The 19,862-nt window shown below is 40.2% G+C and overlaps 1 protein-coding gene across 1 annotated transcript; it reads right to left on the bottom strand.

Moving 5' to 3' along the window:
• Positions 1-888: 888 nt before the first annotated feature.
• Positions 889-18,239, bottom strand: slc16a1 (solute carrier family 16 member 1). Its single transcript, NM_001015931.2, is given in 5 exon segments — positions 889-2,296; positions 3,549-4,409; positions 6,253-6,396; positions 7,386-7,634; positions 18,172-18,239. Coding segments are annotated over 4 exon segments (1,473 nt in total). The 5' UTR covers positions 7,603-7,634; positions 18,172-18,239; the 3' UTR covers positions 889-2,045.
• Positions 18,240-19,862: the final 1,623 nt, after the last annotated feature.

Raw genomic sequence — 19,862 nt, 5'->3', positions numbered from 1 at the left:
TATTTGAAATTTTTATTTGAAAACTGATTTGAACTATTTCTGATCTTTGTTTTAAAAATTAAATTTTGACTTTGATGTTTCACTGTAACATTCAGTAAACGGTCATATCTCAAAGATTAAAATACTTGCTGACACAGATTCAAGTAAGGGAGCACTCAACAGGCCAAAGCATCTCAGAAATGTATTGACAAAAAAAAAAAAAAATCACATACAACCATTCCTTGCAAATGTTCAGTAAGAAATTGAAAGATTATTAAATTATGAAAATTACTTAACAGTGAATTGCTGCTTATAAAATGAGAATTTCCTTGGCAATGGGATATGGGCAACAACTCGTTTGATACCTGGTCTATTGAGTAACCTATTTTGGTTACAACTGAATGTGGTCACTATAAATGCAGTAAATTAATTTGATTGTGATTTGTTTTGGTTGGTTTTGATTTGTTATACTAAGTTAGACTGATAAAAATGGGAGCCAAAATAAAAGTTCTATTAATACTTTATTTGAAAACAAGTTACAGTACATCACATTAGTTCCCCCTTGGGTCTTCCACAGCCTTTTTTACCAGTTCTTTTTTAATTTTATATATGACCTTTATTGAGGAGGACTTCGGAATGGTTGAGTAAAATCTTACTCTCTGCCAAGTACTACTTTTAAACAAAATATGCAGTAGCACTAAATCATTTTCACTATGCCATAGGCAACCCCAAAAAGATGGTTTGAACACACCGTCACTTACAAACATTTTCATAGAACTATGTTTGGGCATTGGGAACCCTTAATTCATGCTAAAAGCTGTACTTTTAGCTTTACCTATTTTTAAAAGTAGTGTTCACAGAAGCAAATAAAATGAAACATTTGAGGGAATGCTGTATCTTGTTAAATAAGTTTTTTGTTTTTTTTTAATTAATTGATACTGTTGGGAGCTGCCCCACTGCACACCTAAGCTCTGGCAAGTTCTCCAACAAACAGCGGTTTTGCAACATCTACAAAAAAGCACAAAAATTAAAAGATCAGATTTTGTATATAAAACCTATGCCCTCAGTTTCAGTTTTTGAAAGGATGGGAGGGGAAACATTTTAAATAAAGGCTTAAAAACCTGCCTACTTTCCAGTGACACTAGCAGGAGACACAGGTGAGGTCAGGGTAGAACAAGACACTTTGTTCAAAAACAATGACAAATTATTAGCGCAACCACTTAAGGCTGACTAAGTTTGGAGTGGTAAAAAAAAAATAGTTCTGAATGTTTTTATTCCCAGGATTTTCAAGAAGTATTTAATCTCACAGACACACCCATACTATCGAAAAGGCAAACTATGCAATTTAAAAACCTATGTACAAGAAAGCTTACAGCATATATACAGTAAAAGTAAATTATGCCCTGAGGGTGTGTGTATAGCTCAAAAATTTAACAACCCATTAAGGTAGCATTAGTAACAAGACAACACTCAAACTCTGGCCTTTTACTGGCCTCCTATATTGCACAAACACTTTGAAATAGCAAGTACAAACAAAAGGCACTGCAAGGAAAAAAAAAAAAAACTACAAGCAAAAGCATGATCATAAGAAGCAACTCATAACATTATGCTTCTACAAGTGTTTTGGGGGTGCTGCTGAAAACATTTAGGGAGTTAAATTTAATACTGAAGAGCACGCCTGGAACCACATCTACAAAAAGTTGCTAAAACTGTAGCAGCATCTCATTCCCGCCCAAGCCATCCCTGGAAGACCGAATGCTTTTCGTTTACTAATTTGTCCAATGTCATAGCAGAATAAAATCAGGGCAAAAATGGTCATTGCTAAGATTAGTTCCAGAAGTTTCATTAAAGAAAAAAAAAACTAAAAAAAGGTCCTGAAAGACAGCTGGCATAAGGCACCCACTGACAAACGGCTCATGCCACAAAGTTCCATCTGACAAATTCAATGTATAAAAACAGCCAGAGTTTAAAAAATAAAATCCTAACCTAAAAATGGGAAATACCGCAATCAACCACCTTTTTAATATATCCACTCAGTACTATATGTAAGGCAAATTGGAAAATTCTCATATGTGACTTTCATCTTCTTTCAAAACATCATCAGAATTTTGAGGAAGGACAGAGAGTTCATTCACTTTGTTCTCCGATGCCCCTGCATTTGCTTCCTGTGCTTTTTTCTGCTCTGCTTTTTGTTCCTTTGCCAATAGTCTGTAGTGGATTGTCATCCCAATGAAGAGGTAGACTGAAGCAACAATTAGAACTATTCCACAAGCTTGATAGGTGTATTTGTAGTCTCCATATATATCATTCAACCTTCCTGGAATGTGAAAAAGGTGACATTAAGAAAATGAACATTAAAAAACAAACACATTTCCAAAAGTAGAACTAAGTATCACAAGTTTCTTTTCAAGTTAAATTCTCTGCATAATGTAAGATAGCAGAAATATCACACAGGGCGTCATTTACGAACACTGGGCAAATTTACACCAAATTTGCAGATGTTTGCTTTTGTTCTACCTGCAGCTGGCTGGAAAAATCTAATCACAATAATACCTGCCGCCTGTTTATTTATAAAAAGGCACAGCAGTTTGATGTCATCCTAGCATAATATTAGTTTGCCATTTTGAGGTCAGGAATATGCTCCCCAGACATGCAGAAGCACAAAATATATCTTTACAGGAACCAAAGGCAGAGATATTTTTAGTATTTAGATCCTCATCCAAAACTTTTCTCTTACTTGTAGTAACTAACATTTTCAGAATTCCTAGAGAATCGGAAAATATGATTGTATTTCAGTTATGTCCCGTAAGAACATGTGGCAATTTTTTGCAGAACATTACATTAAGTATTCACACCTTTTACCCATTTACTGTAGTTAGCACAACCCTTTTGGCAAACACACTTTGGGCTTTGATATGATATGGGTTCTTTCAGCAAAGGCTTTGTTCCTGACCAAAAAAAAAAATATATCCATTTTTGAGGGGCACCTGGGTTGTAGCTGTGCCATGGATGGTTTCTCCCAATTCAGCTGTGTATTTCTTCAGCTCCTTTAGAGCTAGGGTTTCCACCTGTCCAGCTTGGAAACTTTTCCACAGGCACTGCTCCACCTCCCCAATGTCAACAGGGTGGTGCCACCCACCCCCTTGTCTGATGCAGAGGCAACTTATTTAGATCTTCCACCAATCTCTTGGTTGCTTCTCTAACTAATGCCCTCCACTACCCACTCATAGAATTTTGTTGAACAGCCCTTTCTAGGCAGCATCACAGTCATGCATTATTTACATTTTTAAACAGGCTTAGCTGTTTGGTCATAATAAACATGAATCGGCGAGATCGGTTATAATTATTAAGAAGCTATTGTGGACATTCTTTATCCATGAACTTTATGATGTTTCTATATATGTGTAGTTTCTTACAAAAGCTTATTGAAGGGTTTCTAAACAAAGGTGTGAATACATAGAAAATGTTGCTGTCTTTTCAACTTTAATTTGTAGATCAGAAACTTAAAGAATTGAAAAGTTATAGACTGGAATTAAAAACCTAGACGACAATAAGTTTCTATACATTACCTAACAGTGGTGGTCCTAGAAGCACAGGACAGCATTCCACAATCGTGACTAATCCAACAGCACTTGAGAATCTCTGGGCTCCAACCAAGTCCATAAGTGTTTCAAAGAGGACAGAGCTAAGCCAACCAAAAGCAAAACCAAAGAAACCAGCATAAATACAAAAGCCTACATAAGATGTTGAAAGGGGAACCAGAAGGTGGCATATTCCATTGTACAAAACTGCAACAGCAAAGAAATATTGAATTTTAGGTCTCACCCATTTGGTGTTTGCCACAATTCCCATGGAGGGCCTTGCAATCATATCTACAATTGCAAGAATTGAAAGCAGAAATGCAGCAGACTCAGGTGAAATGTTCTTGCTTTTTGCATAGTTGCTAAGAAAGACTAAAGGAGCAAACAGTCCAAAAAACATAATCATGTGCCCCGACAGGTAGAGAAGAAATCCACGATGAGTGAAGAGAGAAAGGTCTAGGAACTTATTTATGGTCTGGAACAGTGTTGGCTTAGTTTTTGCCTTGCCCTCTATAAGGTCTTTATGGGCATCCCCATCTTCTTTAGAAACACACTTTCCAGCCTCTTCCAACACTTCTTTTGTCACTTTCTTTTTTGTATCTTCTGGCTTTGGTCCTATGGGACGCATCAAAGACCCAGCAACACAGCAGTTAAACAGAAGACCACCCAAAATCAGGAAGCTTCCTCTCCACCCAAAAATACTGTAGAAGTACTGATTCAGAGGAGCTAAAGTGGACAAAAATACAGGACTTCCTGCCATAGCCAATCCATTTGCTATGGGTCTTTTCTTAAAGAAATATTTACCAATCATTGTCAAAGCTGGGTTTAAGTTGAATGCAAGACCAAAACCTAAAGGGGTGGGAAAAAAGGTGAAATATAAACAAAGTATCAACCCATTACTTTATAAGAACATTCCCTTATGCTAAATACAATATGATCAGATTTTCATATGCAGCAAATAAACACTAATTAAAATGCATTTTTCTTAAAAGATCTAGAACAGTGATCCCCAACCAGTGGTTCGTGAGCAACATGTTGCTCCCCAACCCCTTAGATGTTGCTCCCAGTGGCCCCAAAGCAGGTGCTTATTTTTGAATTCCTGGCTTGGAGGCAAGTTTTGGTTGCATAAAAACCAAGTGTAATGCCAAACAGAGCCTTCTGTAGGCTGTCAGTCCACATAGGGGCTATTAAGTAGCCAATTATAGCTCTTATTGGCACCCCCAGGAACGTTTTTCATGCTTGTGTTGCTCCTCAACACTTTTTCCATTTAAATGTGGCTCACAGGTATAAAAGGTTGGGGATCCCTGATCTAGAAACTGATGACACCAATGAAATGTTTAGCCTTCAAAAAATAAATGTATATAATCATTGCCAACTGGTATATGCTTTCTTGGATGTCACTGTTCCACACTGCACAACAGAGAAATTGGAAATTTTTAAAGTATACAATCTATTATCCAGAATGCTTCGGAAATCGATTTCTCCATAATTTGGATCGCTTACATGGACATGTAAACCCCACACACAAAAATTTAATCAGCGAACAGCCTCTTAGAAATCTTTCAATGCCTGCTACACTGGTTGTCCAGAGGTTAACAGTAAGGCTGCAGCACCCCCTTAATCACTTTTCCTTAATCAGATGTCCTTCTCCTCCTGTAACCCCCACCATCAGGAATTTGCTTTGGCTGTTGGTTGTGGGCATGCTTGGTTGTTCTTAGCTCAGATTACTAAACACGCCCCCCAGTCTAGCAGCCAGTAAAGAGATGGCATTGCTGGTTCCCATAAAAAAACTCAGCTCTTCAATTTTTTTCTCTCAACTCACTCTCCTGAGCTCAGCTCAAACAAAGCAGAACTTTTATCAAAGACAGTTGTGCCTGTGTGAGCCTGTATTCTTTATGAAATGTATGCTGAATAAGGGTCTGTGTGTGTGTGTAGATTTAAATGTATCTGATTATGTATCATAGGGAAAATGGCCACCGGATGAAAGCTTTCCGCTGAAGGAAAATGTGATGGTGCTGGCAAGCGGAGGGGATATATGCAGTACAAATGATGACAGTTGGGTGGGGGAGGCGTGCCCAACTGATATACATTGTAGACAAATGTAGGCTTTATATGTCCTTAAAATCTGCTAAAAAGTATTTAAATATTAACTAAACTAATAGGACTGCTTTGCCACAAATATAAATTCATTCAACGTTTATCAAGTACGAGGTGGTTCTACTTAGAGAAAAATTAAATCATTTTAAATTAGAACCAATAATTTGCTGTAATTTGCTGTATGGCATATTGCCTTCCAGTAATTCATTCAGAGTTTTCTGGATAACTGGTTAGTCTGGAATAGTCTATACTAGCAAGGTTTGTGGTCATTATCGCTATTTTCTGTGCCTGAACTTTAGGCAATTAGCATGCATTAACATTATAGACAAAGCTAAAGAAAGAAAAATTATTTTCACAGGGAATGTGAATTATGAATGCCGATTTATAAAAATAAGCTTTTATAGTTTGGACATTAAAAAAAATAAAATGGTCTAAGAGATATGGAATGTGACAGCTTTCTTATATAAAATAGGAAACAATGAGCTGCATGATTATAAACACTAATAAAATAAGCACACTTTGATTACCACTTATTTTTACCTTTGCATTAGAAGGAAGCACAAAAGATTATACAGAAGAAAAAAAAAAAAAGTACCTCCAACAACACCAATACAAAGGTACAGCTCAGCGACAGTGTTACAAAATGAAGCAGCTATTAATCCAGTCCCAGCAAGGCAACCACCAGCAATCATAACAGGACGACTTCCATACTTGTTCACCAAGACACTGCTTATTGGACCTAAGAGATTAAAAAAAGTAAGGTGTAAAAACCATGCACATGCAACTTAACATAACAAGAGCATATAAGAGTTTTAGGGCATTGAATTGCTAAAGACCCACATTAAATCTATAATCTATATGTCTATTTCTATCTCACTTTGGCCTTTATTGACCCTTATAGTAGATGGTATCAGTTGAACCTCTTTGTAGTGATCCTGGAACTGTAAAGCTCGCTATGCTCTAGGGACAAATGGCAGCAGGCTAGAAATTGAGTTCCTAATTTCTTGGCAAGTCATTATTAGCATACCTCGTAAGTGTCAAGCTTGGTACAGAAGCAAGTACATGGCAAAAATGTTTTAAATATAGTGCAGTTGAAGTGAGAACCACTGATCAGTGTACTGCACAGCAATGGGCAATTTATGTTCATTTGGGTGGTAAAAAAAACAGACATGTCAACCCAGAAACAGAGGTGAGTGCTGCAGAGCAATCAAGACAAGACAATAGCATCTTTCAAGGGTGAAGAGTTTGGCAGTTTTTCAAAACAAACTTTAGTTCCCTCTGACTGCAAAGGCTTTAGCAACAAAGGTCATCCATTAGCAATGCCTATTACATGCAAATTACAACAAATTATGAAGTGCCAGCACTTACAGCAAATGCCTAGTTGCTAGGCTTCTTTGTCTAAGGGCTCTGGCACACAGTGAGACTAGTCGCCCGCGACAAATCTCCCCGAAATACCAACCCACTGGCGAAAATTGCCAGTGGAATGGCATACGCGGCACTGCAATTTTGGGGCGACTAGTCTCCTCGTGTGCCAGAGCCCTAAAAAAACCAATGGTTTACACTGCAAACTGTAATTAGGTACAGAAAACAGCGAAATAGACACATGGAATCACACTCAATCACTTTAAAATTTGGAATTCTGCATCCTGTTTTAATTAGAGCCTAGCTCTAAAAAAAAAAAAAAAAAAACACAAAAAGATTAGTTTATTGCTCTGTACATAAACTTACCTCCAGCATACATTACAGCCAGCATTATAGAAGAAATCCAGGATACCTCGCTACTTGTTGCTCCAAAGATTGCCTCTATGTCTTTGAAAAAGACTGTAATTGATTTGGGGAAGGCATATGAGAATCCAATCGACACAAAGGCTGCTACAACTACTACCCAGCCCCAGCCCCCTTCTGGGGGAGTGTATCCCACTGGGCCTCCAACAGCAGGTGCCATTCTCTGGGAAGTTTCTTTCCAGAATTAAATATCTGCAGGGAAAAAATTAAAACATAGCGCTTGATTAATAGACAGTCACAGTTTATTTGAACCCCACAGACAAAATTGACACCATTATCTATATATTATCCTCTATATGTAACAGGCTTATCCATTTCAACTTTTGCAGTCACCCCATCTGATGGCCTTCACTTACATTGCACCTATCACCCTCAAACGGTTTCCCCTAGAGATGCGGAGAGGGAGGGGGCTACCAGTGTGTGTGGCCATGTTTACTGCACATGCACATAGGTGAGCAAGCTTTCCTGCTTGCTCATTATGCACGAGCTTTCCCACTTGCTCATTATGCGCATGTGCTTTAATGTAGAAGCAGTGGATACGATTCACCCTCCTAAGTTACATGCATGTGCATAATGCTCCCTGTGCAGGCAGCCTAGCAATGGCAGGGGGGCTATTTTGTTTTCCCCCCCCAACAAGGGGGGGCTCTATTAGCCTCTGGTGGGGGAAACAATTTTAGGGCAATAGGTGCCCTTTAATATATTCTCTCTCCCATAATTTAACCAGTCGCTGGGAACAGTTAAGGGTAGCAGTGGGGGCACAGAGGAATGTATCTTAATGCCAGCAAGATGAAAATGGGTTAAACAGCAAACATACATTATTTGCAGAATTAAATGCTGCAGTACAATAACTGAATTGCCTTACTAGTCCATTAAGTCCATTGCAAAAATACACTCAGTATAGTTTTCAAATTAGACCAGATTGAACTTAGTTTTCTTAAAACTTAGATTTCTGTTTTATGATTTTTTTTCCATCATTTCTGCTCTTTCATTTCAGGATCTGGTTGGTATGGTAAACAGTTGAACTACAACTTGCAAAAAAATGCATACACCAAACACCCTGGTGGTTCTTAAGTAATATAGCCTTCCGCTGATCAGCTGTAGCCATATTTAAAGCTTGACTGAATCGCTGAGCAAAGCTGCAAGTTGCTGCCAGGAACAGTTTAGAGCTGTGGAAAACTGAATACCAAGTGTGTCATCTGTGTTCCATTCATTTCCTCTGCAGATCTTGTTACAAATTCACCTTAGATTTGGACATTAGACTTTGTTGCTGCAGTATTGCTTCTATACCATATTATTTTAGCTCTTTGACTGAAACATTAAGGACATTTAGGAGGAAAATGTGTCTTTCATTGTCCTTTTACATATTCATTAACTGCCCCAAAAGATCTAGCAGGAAGCCCTGTATGTATGTATGTATGTATGTATGACTTTATAAAATGCTACAAGGGTATACAGCACTGAAAAGTGTTATAATAATAAATACAATAAATATGTATTGTGAGAGATGCAATGGAAAAGGTCATTGTTTGGTGTATTTCCACCAGTGTTTAAGGTGGGATACAAATGGCACCAGGTAAAATACCTGGTTTCACAGCAGGTAAAGCTGTGTTCTAGTAAATCTCCCTTTAAGGTTTTGATTTGGCCAGCTGTAGGGAGCTGCCTGATTAGGCTACATGTGAGCAGCCAATAAAAGGGCTGTGGGATTTACAGGGAGAGTTAGAGGAATTGAACCTTGACTGAGCGAAGGTCACTCTCAGAGCAGCAGGAGGGCTGCCTGTCCGGAACTCCCATAGGAGCTGGGGGTGCCACCTGCCACTGCAGGGAGCAGAGGGAGTTATGACCAGACGGATGAGTGCTGAGAGGGCTCAGCAAGGCTTAATGTGAAGCCCGAGTGTTCCAGAGAGTGGAACTAACCCTGGAAGGTGAGAACCCTGAAGGGACAAATCACAACCCTGAACTGTATGTTGATGAACTGTATGTCTTATGTTTCTGTTGGGAAGAATTTGCCCAAATAAACCCGTGTTTTGCCTGAAGACATGGTGTCCCTGTCTCTATGCTCCAGATCCTCTGCCTGCCTACCATTGCCAATTCCCCCAAAACTGCATGTACAGGCAGCCAGCCAGCATGTCACAGTATAAATACAAGGAAGTAAGTGTCATGTGGTATGAAACACAGTAGGAAGGAGGTCCCTGTCTGTAGAGCTTACAGTCTAAGTGGTTGGGTAACATACAGGCAGAAAATGGAAGGTAAGAGTCCACCAGGTATGGGAATGTGCCCTTAAGCGCAGGACTATATAGGTACGGTAAAAATAAATGCTGTTCCATAATTGGAGAAACTGGTTATTTAACACACTTCAAGAACATAGATTTAAATAATTACAGGTCACTAGTATGTCATAAGGTGCTGTTATAAGTTGATCTTTAAAAGCACTATACTGCAGTAATGAAAAAGATACATCACTGCAACTTCTTTCTAAATCCACACCCTCCTAAACACACACACAAAATAAAGGTAATTTAAAAGAATTACAAATGGTCTTCAAAATCAGGGAAGGGTTTAGGTATGATCCTGTTCACAATTTTCTCAAATGCTTTTAAAGCAGTCAGGAAGGCAGGTTTCAACCAAATTAATCTTGATACCTGACACTGCATCCGCATATAAAGCAGTTGTACGTGCCAGACGTGCCAGAGTTCTTTAAAGTCTCCTCTAGTCAGAGCAGCATGCTGCATCGTACTTCACATTGAGGAAGAACATATGAGCAAATCCAAAAAACGTCACTTTAACCAGCTGAACTGTCACAGAGGCTGGTCTGTACTGGAACAACTTGCACAGTTGCAAAACATTAGTCACTAAAAGGAAATTCAATCAGCTGTGCCAACATTTTGGTACAAGAAAAAAATGCAACTCATCTTTGAGAGACACAATGTCAAGTTTTTATAAACAGAAATCCCAGGTTTATACAAAGATTCAATTTGAAACCAATATGTTGTTTTCACTGCGTTTTCATGTGTATATCGGCTACATGTGCCTGCACCCGAGCGTATCCCATTCATTCGGGTGCAGGCACAAGTAGCAGGCGTAGGGCTGAATTTTCGGCAAATTTTCGGCCGAAAAAATCAGCCCTACGCCGCGTGTGGCATCAGCCTTATGTAAATTACATTTTGACTTTTTTTTTTTTTTTTTTAAAGCAAAGTTGCCAGCAATGAGGCTTCAGTTAGGATTCTCACCCAATTTAATTTAATGTTCCCTTTCACAGGCTTTTTTTGTGCATATAAAAATGTATGCAAAGAGTCAAAATATTGCGTTTATGCGTTTAATGCTACTAAGCGTGTTTGAGTTCAACACATCTATTTTATTTAATTGTATTAATGTGCATCAAATGTAAACTATACAACATGTCGAGTTTGACCTTCTGCCACCATGTGTTGTTACTTTTTTACGTTCAATGTCACCACACCTTTTTATATTCACTGCCAGCCTGGCCACGTCCCAACCTCTCCGCAACACTCCAACCCAACTGCTAACATGGTAGCACTTGTTTACATACTCTTGCTCACCCCAGCCCCTACGATGACTTCACAGAGGGTGGGCGCAAGTTGGCCACAGGAAAAATCTCACTAAAGGCCCCCATACACGGGCCGATAGAAGCTGCCGATATTGGTCCCTTGGACCGACTCGGCAGCTTATCTGCCCGTGTAGGGGCAGAAACGAGCAGGCTGGCCGACCAATATCTGGCCTGAAATTGGCCAGATATCGATCGGCCAGGTTAAAAGATTCAGTCGGATCGGGGGCCGCATCAGCTCGTTGATGCGGTCCCCGAACAGACTGCCCCATTGCCGCCTGCATAATCCGGTCATTTGGCCCCAGGGCCAAACGATCGGATTTTTATTATTTTTTTTTTAACTTCAAACTCCCCAATATCGCCCACCCGTAGGTGGGGATATCGGGGGAAGATCCGCTCACTTGGCGATCTCGCCAAGCGGGCGGATCTTACCGTGTATGGGGACCATAATGCACAATATGCATAGGATTAGACAGACATGTAAGCCCTAAGATAAAGATATTGCACACTAAATGTTTACACTGGCAAAACAAATTTTAAAGAAAAATGTATAGCACTGGAAATCCAGTAAACTAATCCAAGCAATAAAAGAAAAAAACATCCAAGTTTTGCTATGCAATAAAAATTTTTACAGACACAATCAAGCAATCAACAGCAATGCAGAACTTAAAATGCAATAAAACCACCAAAATTTTACAGTGCGATTTGTTCTGTGTTTGTACACTTGGAGGGGTGCATGGGTCCCGAGCAGTTAACAATAAAAGGTACAAGGTTTCTAAGAGTGCCAGGCATTGCCTGGAGCAGGGATGAAAGAAGTGGTATAGCGTCTATCAACTTTTGCACAGAGAACTGCTGCAGTACAAAATGTTACATGTTTAAAAAACAGCATTCCATGTATAGGATTAAAGTATAAAAAAAAATTACAATACTGAACACATGAGAGTTTGCAGTACAGCTAAAATAAGCCAGACAAGAACTTTGCCCTGGGTTTTGCCATAAAACAAATCATCCAGCAGTTTTAGAAAGAAAATTACAAAACCAGTAAAGTAGGTGAAAGTTGGATGCCACAAAAAAAAATAAAATAAAAATACATGCATGTTGGGAAGGATGGGGGGGGATGTCACCTTGTTCAATACAAGTTAAATGAATGCATACATTTTAAATGATTGATTTAATTCAGTAATATTCATTTCTTCATATTCAATCATCTAACACATAGAAATTAATCATTTAACTTAATATTGTAATATTTAGTGATAACAGAATAGTTTATTTACCACTACAACTATCCATCCCCTCCAAAAGAAAAATTGTAGAGGAAATGGAGGCAATGTGCTGAATATGTAATCTAGCTTCCTAAAACTTTATCTGAATAGCTGTTCTGGGCTGAAATGAGCCTTGGCAAGAGCACTCAGGAAGAAAACTCAAGCCCTGGATCAGTTCACATTGCATCAAGTCTTGTGACAGCAAAAAAGTTGGCCAACTCATTTAAAAAGAAAAGATGCCTACGTTTGATGTATCATTATACCAATAATGAATGCAGAATGATGAACACAGAACAGCAGCTTGCCCAAATGTTCCTTAAACCATTTTTGCAGCAAGGGTTTATTCTGTAAAGCGTGTCACAGTCATTTGACCTCTTCTTTCCAATACTGCTCTGCTTCAGCCAGGGAGAACATATGTGGAGCAAGGAAATTCACTGATCACCTTACTAAACAGGCACACACACTTTCATTCATCATAGAGAAGCATTAACAAAATTAGCCAAAACTACCACAGTGGATATGGGCTGGTATGTTAAAGAAGGGTAGTGCCTGCCCAAGGGGTATGCTTAGCAAGTATAAGGACTGTCTGGGTGCTTACATTTTTTTTTAAGCTTGCACTGTCCTTTATGCCATAGACACTAAAGGTGGCCATGCATATGAAAATCCACTTATTTTCCAAACAAGCAAATCTTATCAATATGGCAACCATATTGAGAATTACCACTGAAAAGCATGATCATCTTTATAACAATTGATAATTGTATACTGTTCCTGAAATCAAGTTAATCTTTATCATTCCCTCTTTAAAATGACCTGTTTTTCTATATGCAAGAGTAAAGACAGATTTTGGATTGACTGTTAGGTCAGACTCAATGGTTTGTGCTCCCTTTGCATAGAGCAGGACTTGCCAACAACCTTTTGGTTTCTGTGGCCCTCCAAGTTATTAAGCTCTAATTTGTCTGCATATGGACATTATAGACATCAATTTGATGTAATTTTGTCTACAAATATGCAGCTTGCCAACTAACTGCAAAGAATAAGACAATCAGGGGCCTAGACAATGTATTAGAGCCAACTGCACTTTAAATGCAATCACAAATAAACAACAACAACAACAATTACATTTTTGTTATTTGTAATTGTTCTAATAGATTTATGATACATACAATCTATACAGACCTCAGACCTACACATATCTATCTACCTAATTTAGCATATTTACAAACTTGGCTACCTCTTTACCCATAACAACTTGGATCCATTTGTAAGTAACCTTAAGACCAGCTCAAACCTCTACCCATAGGGCTTCCACACACCAGCAGTGCTATCCTTAATTCCCTTCTGGCTTTACATAAAAGCAGGTGTAACCATCTAAATTCACAGTCCGGGCACGTTTCCGGGCACAGTTCTCCTGAAAGCGCCACACATTTGAGCTATAGTTTGTAACAGATCTCCCTCATAGATATACTAATAGAAATAAGGTAATTATGTCAGTGATACCTGGTCTGGCCAGTCCTACACTCATCTGATAAGAATACTGCTTTATTATACATTTTACAAAGAGACGGAGTTTTACCTGCAGCTTGCTAGATTTCAAGGTTAAAACCCCTATACTAACAGAAATGCCAGCATGTCCCCTGCCCCACGACCCCATTCTTATGCCATAGGCCTATATACACCAACTTCCCCATTATACTCTAGTTCAGTGCTGTCCAACTGGCGGCCCGCGGGCCCCCCTCTGTGTGGCCCCCCACCTGTCTGGCTGCTTTGATGGCTTACTCTAGTGTAAGCTCTAAATGGTATCAGTACTGTGATTAACTGCCCCCCCTGCATGGTTCTCACCTCAGATTCAGGCTGTATTGTTTAAAAATGTAATCCCCTGTGTTGTTCACACCTTTTAATCTCTGCATTGTTCACCCCCTGCAGTGTTCACACAGGCTCAGACTGTAATCACCCCCATTGTTCCCCTGTTCACACCTCAGACTGTAGGAGCAATAGAAACCCACAAATAATCCTTGCACACTACAAAAAGAACATATACTGAGGTGGTACTGCAATTAAAAAGTTTTTTAATATATAGTTATTGTGCAGACTGTAGGAGCAGTGCCAACATTGTGTCACTGTATGCTGCCTGTGTGTGCCATACAGAGTATGGCACACACAGGCAGGGTAGGGAAGGCAGAGTATGGCACACACAGGCAGGGTAGGGAAGGCAGAGTATGGCACACACAGGCAGGGTAGGGAAGGCAGAGTATGGCACACACAGGCAGGGTAGGGAAGGCAGAGTATGGCACACACAGGCAGGGTAGGGAAGGCAGAGTATGGCACACACAGGCAGGGTAGGGAAGGCAGAGTATGGCAGGTTTTTGCTGTACTACAACCATTAATATGGGTATGGTCATGTGATAACACGGGTGTGGTTTTAAGTGGGTGCGGTTTCAAAAAGGGGAGTGGTCAAAAACGGCTTCCATTATCGGCCCTCCAACCACATAGGTCGGAAAAATTCCGGCCCTCGGTAGCACAGAAGTTGGACAGCACTGCTCTAGTTCATTTACCCACTTACCCCTTATCTAGTTAAAACATCTTCCGGCCTTACAGCCACTTACCCTATGACAGTAGAAACCCTTCTATTATATATTATTGCTTAGAAATACATTAAAATGTTAAAGATCATGCACAACCCTGTGGACAGACCTTAAGGTGAAAACAGTTAGTATGGTAGAAAATTTGTGCTTGAAGTATGGCATTACAGAGTTTGTAACACAGGTATAGAGCAGCTTCACATGTATAACATCAATACCACATTCCACATTTACTGAGCAAAAGCAGATGCTGTGCTGATGCAATGGGGCTGAAGTTCTTGCTACACAAGTCAGAGGGATAACTGGCACAAACAGGTTCATATTACTAATCAACTACTAATCCTAAATGGCACATTTTGCTAAATAAGACTTGTTTTAGACCAACCATTTATCATGCAAAGTCAGCTTATAATGATGAACTAGGTGGCATGCTTACAAGAAGGTTAGAACGTTCTGTAATAAAAATAGGCTCACTGCTGTATCTGATACCGTCATTTTCTATATTAAACATGTTGCAAAACTTCACATAGAAATGTTTTACATCAGTGATCCCCAACCAGTGGCTCCTGAACATGTTGCTCACCAACCCCTTGGATGTTGCTCTCAGTGCCCCCAAACCAGGTAGTTATTTTTGAATTGCTGACTTGGTGGCAAGTTTTGGTTGGATAAACACAAGATTTACTACCTAGCCGATAGTGTGCATAGAGGCTACCAGCACCAAATCTTAGGGCTCTGGTACACGGGGAGATTAGTCGCCCGCGGCAAAACTCCCTGCTCGCGGGCGACTAATCTCCCCGAGTTGCCTTCCCCCTGCCATCCCACCGGCGAACATGTAAGTCGCCGGCGGGATGGCAGACGCGGCGGCGCGATTTCGCGCAAATCGGCGAAAAAGACTCGCGAGGCTTTTTCGGCGATTTCCCGAAATCGCCCAGCCGCGTCTGCCATCACGCCGGCGACTTACATGTTCGCCGGTGGGATGGCAGGGGGAAGGCAACTCGGGGAGATTAGTCGCCCGCGAGCAGGGAGTTTTGCCGCGGGCGACTAATCTCCCCGTGTACCAGAGCCCTTAGCCCTTATTTGGCACTTCCATTAACTTTTATGATGCTTGTGCTGCTCTCCAAGTCTTTTTACATTTGACTGTGGCTCACGAGTATGAAAGGTTGGGGTCCCCTGTTTTACATTATACAGTGCTATGCCTTTTAATAGCCCATTAGAGACTGCACTGTTTTAATCCCTCCCCTACCAACACTGTATGCGCTAAGTTGTTCGTAAACCTGTCAAAGACATAGGACAAGAAGCAGTCTTAAACATGGCTAAATGCTGGAAGATGTTTGGCATTACCTGGAATGCTTGAGATCTAGCATTTTCTGGAAAACTTTTGTTGCCAGCACTACATCTCCTTTACAATGGGTGAAAAAACATCCAAAGGCATTTGTATCTCACAAGCACCAGAACTTGCCTTCTGGTTACGCGTTACAAATGTTTTGCCATGATTCACACAGACACCAATGAAAAGATATCTTCGGAAGTTTTGTTGTCCATGCTGGAGGAGATTTGGCACGGGCAACAAAACATCCCATGTACTATGACCTAAAAGGCATTAAAATTGCAACTAAGATTGTCTTTATCAGTATGAATTTGCGCTTGCCTCACTAGCATTTACAAGGTGCAAGGACATTGACACATGTGAATTTAAAGCTCTGGGAAACTAAACATCCCTATAGCATACAGAATATATAATTGCACGAAGGTTGATGACAAATCATATTTTAACAAAACTCTCATTCAGGGTAGTGAAGGAACTACAAACTCATATCAAATAATGACAGTCTAACAGATCCCTTTGGCTTTTCACAGCTAATAAGTAAGTGTGCTTTATGTAATGTGTGCAGCAAAGTATCCATAATGGTTTTTCTTCAGAATAATCACTGTACATCCATTAACCTTTAAGCTACTGCAGCAAAATCTGTGTAGCGAAGTTTGTCCAGTTCATTGGAAATTCAACATATGTGAATGCACAGCTTAGGTGGAAAATCATTGGCTCTACCTTTGTTAGTCTTACCTAAGCAAGCATTTATAACTTTTAGTCCAATCCAAACTCTAGGAGGTGGGGAGAGTGGAACAATCTAACAAACACTAGGCATCTGTAGCAAGAAAGCGAGGACCTGCTGACATCACCATAAGGGTTTCTTCAATAGCCGACATGTGAACTGATTTAGTTGGAGATTGAGCAGCAGCTGTAATGTTAAGAAGCATGCCACTAAGCAAAAATTATGAGTGCACGTGTTTGAATGAGTCTCAGGGGACTCTCCTACACGACTGCTTCTATAGCCCACCACTGACTTTTCCATTCAAAAAAAACAGTAATGTGGAAGAAGAGTAAGGCTACATTACCATGGTGCATCAAGATATCTACCAATTCCTTGGGGGAAATTATATGTAATTAAGGCAAGGGCCATATGTTCTAAGGTAATTTGTTTGATCAATTCCCCCAAGCCCTACCCTCAGGCAACATTAGGTACTTTAGTTGTTCTACCAACAAGTAAATGTCATCACTTGAGGCAATCAGATTTTATAGCTCAGGTGTGACTTGCCTCAGAGGAAATTATGAAAAAGTTAGTACAATGGGTACAATAATGACTTTGTGCCATAGCAGTTACAGGATTCTTTACAGAGATGCGTTGGAGCTTCTCTTTAAAACAAGCTCACCATGACTGTGCATTTTGAGTTCTGTAACACATGGAAATCATTATTGTTAAGCACTATGGCTAAACATAATACCTAAGAATTCAGTATGTGAACCCAACTTAATAAAACGTCAACTGGCAAGTGCTGGTTCTTGGACTCCCTCCAGGACCAAATATCCCCCAGTGTAATTGGAGTTTAGCAATGCAGCACATCTATGTACTGGGGACTGTGCCTGCTTGAGGTAACAAGGAGAATCGCGTGCAATCGAAAGGTCATTCAAGCAACAGAGGAGAATCGGCCTGAGCATTAAATAACCCATACATACAAAACGAATAAAATGGTCGAGCCGAGCAGTCCCTGCACAGACCTTCACACTCCCCTCTATAGTGCCCAACGCTATTACGACACGTGGTGCTGAGGCGTCCCACTTCCCAGCCGCCTCACAGGCTCATACACACTAACGTGCCCAGATGAACAGTACGTACATGGCACCACCCCGGCAATGCGCTCAGATTCGGCGCTGCCTGGCAACGGAGCAAATAAAGGAAGATCTAAGGGACCCAGCATGCACCGCTGGCCGCAGTCTCATTGACACCCAGCAACCACACCGAAGAGCTATACTTCCAACTCACCGTTAGTTACACTGTATCCCGGTACAGGCTGGCGCGAAAGGCGGCGACAATTAGAAGCGACCCTCTGTGCTTGTTCTCAGAGAAAACCCTAACTGCACTCCTCCTTCCCTGCCCGGTTTATAGTGATTGGCCAACGCTAACAACACCCGCGCTTTTTGCCCACCTTCTTCCCCGCCCATTTGACGTTAACGTGACACATCAGAATAGCTAAAAATGTATCAGTGCGTAAAGACGATGGTTGATTGGGATAGTTCCAGATGATTTTTTAATAAATATTACTCGCAAAATATTATTCGCAAAGCTATCTTACCCAGTCAGATTTATAAATACTGGGCCGAATTAAATTGTGTACCTCATGAAAACGCAACAGAAGTCTATGGGGGGATTTTGGATCTGAAAATGAAAATACTATGTTATGGTGGAATAGAATCTGGCACATTATGTCATACTGCTGTACCACTGCTGGCGCCCAGCAATACTATTTTTCTTGAAGGAACAATTCAGTGTAAAAATGAAACTGGGTAAAATAGACTGCACAAAATAAAGAAATATTTTCAATATAATTAGCCAAAAATATGATCTATAAAGGCTGGAGTGAGTGGATGTCTAACATAATAGCCAGAACACTACTTTACAACTCCCTTGTTGCGGGTGACTAATTTCCCCAATAATCAGCGATAAGCAGTAAAAAAAGATTATCAATAAAAATGAGAACAGCCTGATAATCATTAAACATTCCAAGCTTCAGAAAAAAAAATGTAAATATTTCAAAAATCACATATTAAAAACTGACAACTAATGGCTGCTTGTTAGTGTTTGCAGATGACACAAAACTATGTAGGCCAATTAATTACATAGATGCTGTGGCGTCCTTGCAGCAGGCAATCTGGGCAGCAAAGTCTATGGGGCACATTTACTAATCCACAAACGTCCGAAAAGCGTCCGAATGCGTTTTTTTCGTAAAGATCGGTATTTTTGCCATTTTTTTTGTAAATTGTCACGACTTTTTCGTAGCCATTACGACTTTCTCATAAATTGTCGCGACTTTTTCGTAGCCGTTGCGCCGAGTACGAAAGTTTCAGATTCATTCAAGCTTCAGTATCGTGACTTTCCTTGGGCCAGGTTGGAGCTGCAGAGTGCCATTGAGTCCTATGGCAGGCTTCCAAAATCATGCAAAGTCACAAAGGTTTGCCCGCTGTTTACGAGCGCTCAATACGAAAAAGTCGCGACAATATACGAGCAAGTCGTAATGGCTATGAAAAAGTCGCGACAATTTGAGAGCAAGTTGTAATGGCTACGAAAAAGTTGCGACAATTTACAAAAGAGTCGTGACGGCGATGAAAAAATCGCCAAAAATACGAAAAAGTCGCAAAACGTTCGTTTCCAATCCGATTTTTTCTCATTCGGGATTCGTGGATTAGTAAATCAGCCCCTATGACTCTGCAATGTAAGAACATGCCAGCCACTTATACCATTAATGAGACTACATTAAACAAATCCATAATGGAGAAAGATCTAGGGTTACATGTGGACAATAAACTTGGCTGTAGCAAGCAATGGCTGGAGCTGTAAGGGCAAGAAGTTCAACTGAGCTGAATTAAAAGGGGCATGTAATTAGGGAGGAAATGGTCATTATTCCACTTTTTAGAGCGCTTGTAAGGCCTCATCTAGAATATACTGTGCAGTTTTGG

The sequence above is a fragment of the Xenopus tropicalis genome, chromosome 2 (genome assembly GCF_000004195.4).
Source record: "Xenopus tropicalis strain Nigerian chromosome 2, UCB_Xtro_10.0, whole genome shotgun sequence".
NCBI classification, from domain to species: domain Eukaryota; kingdom Metazoa; phylum Chordata; class Amphibia; order Anura; family Pipidae; genus Xenopus; species Xenopus tropicalis.
This window is presented reverse-complemented; position numbering and strand designations above follow the sequence as displayed.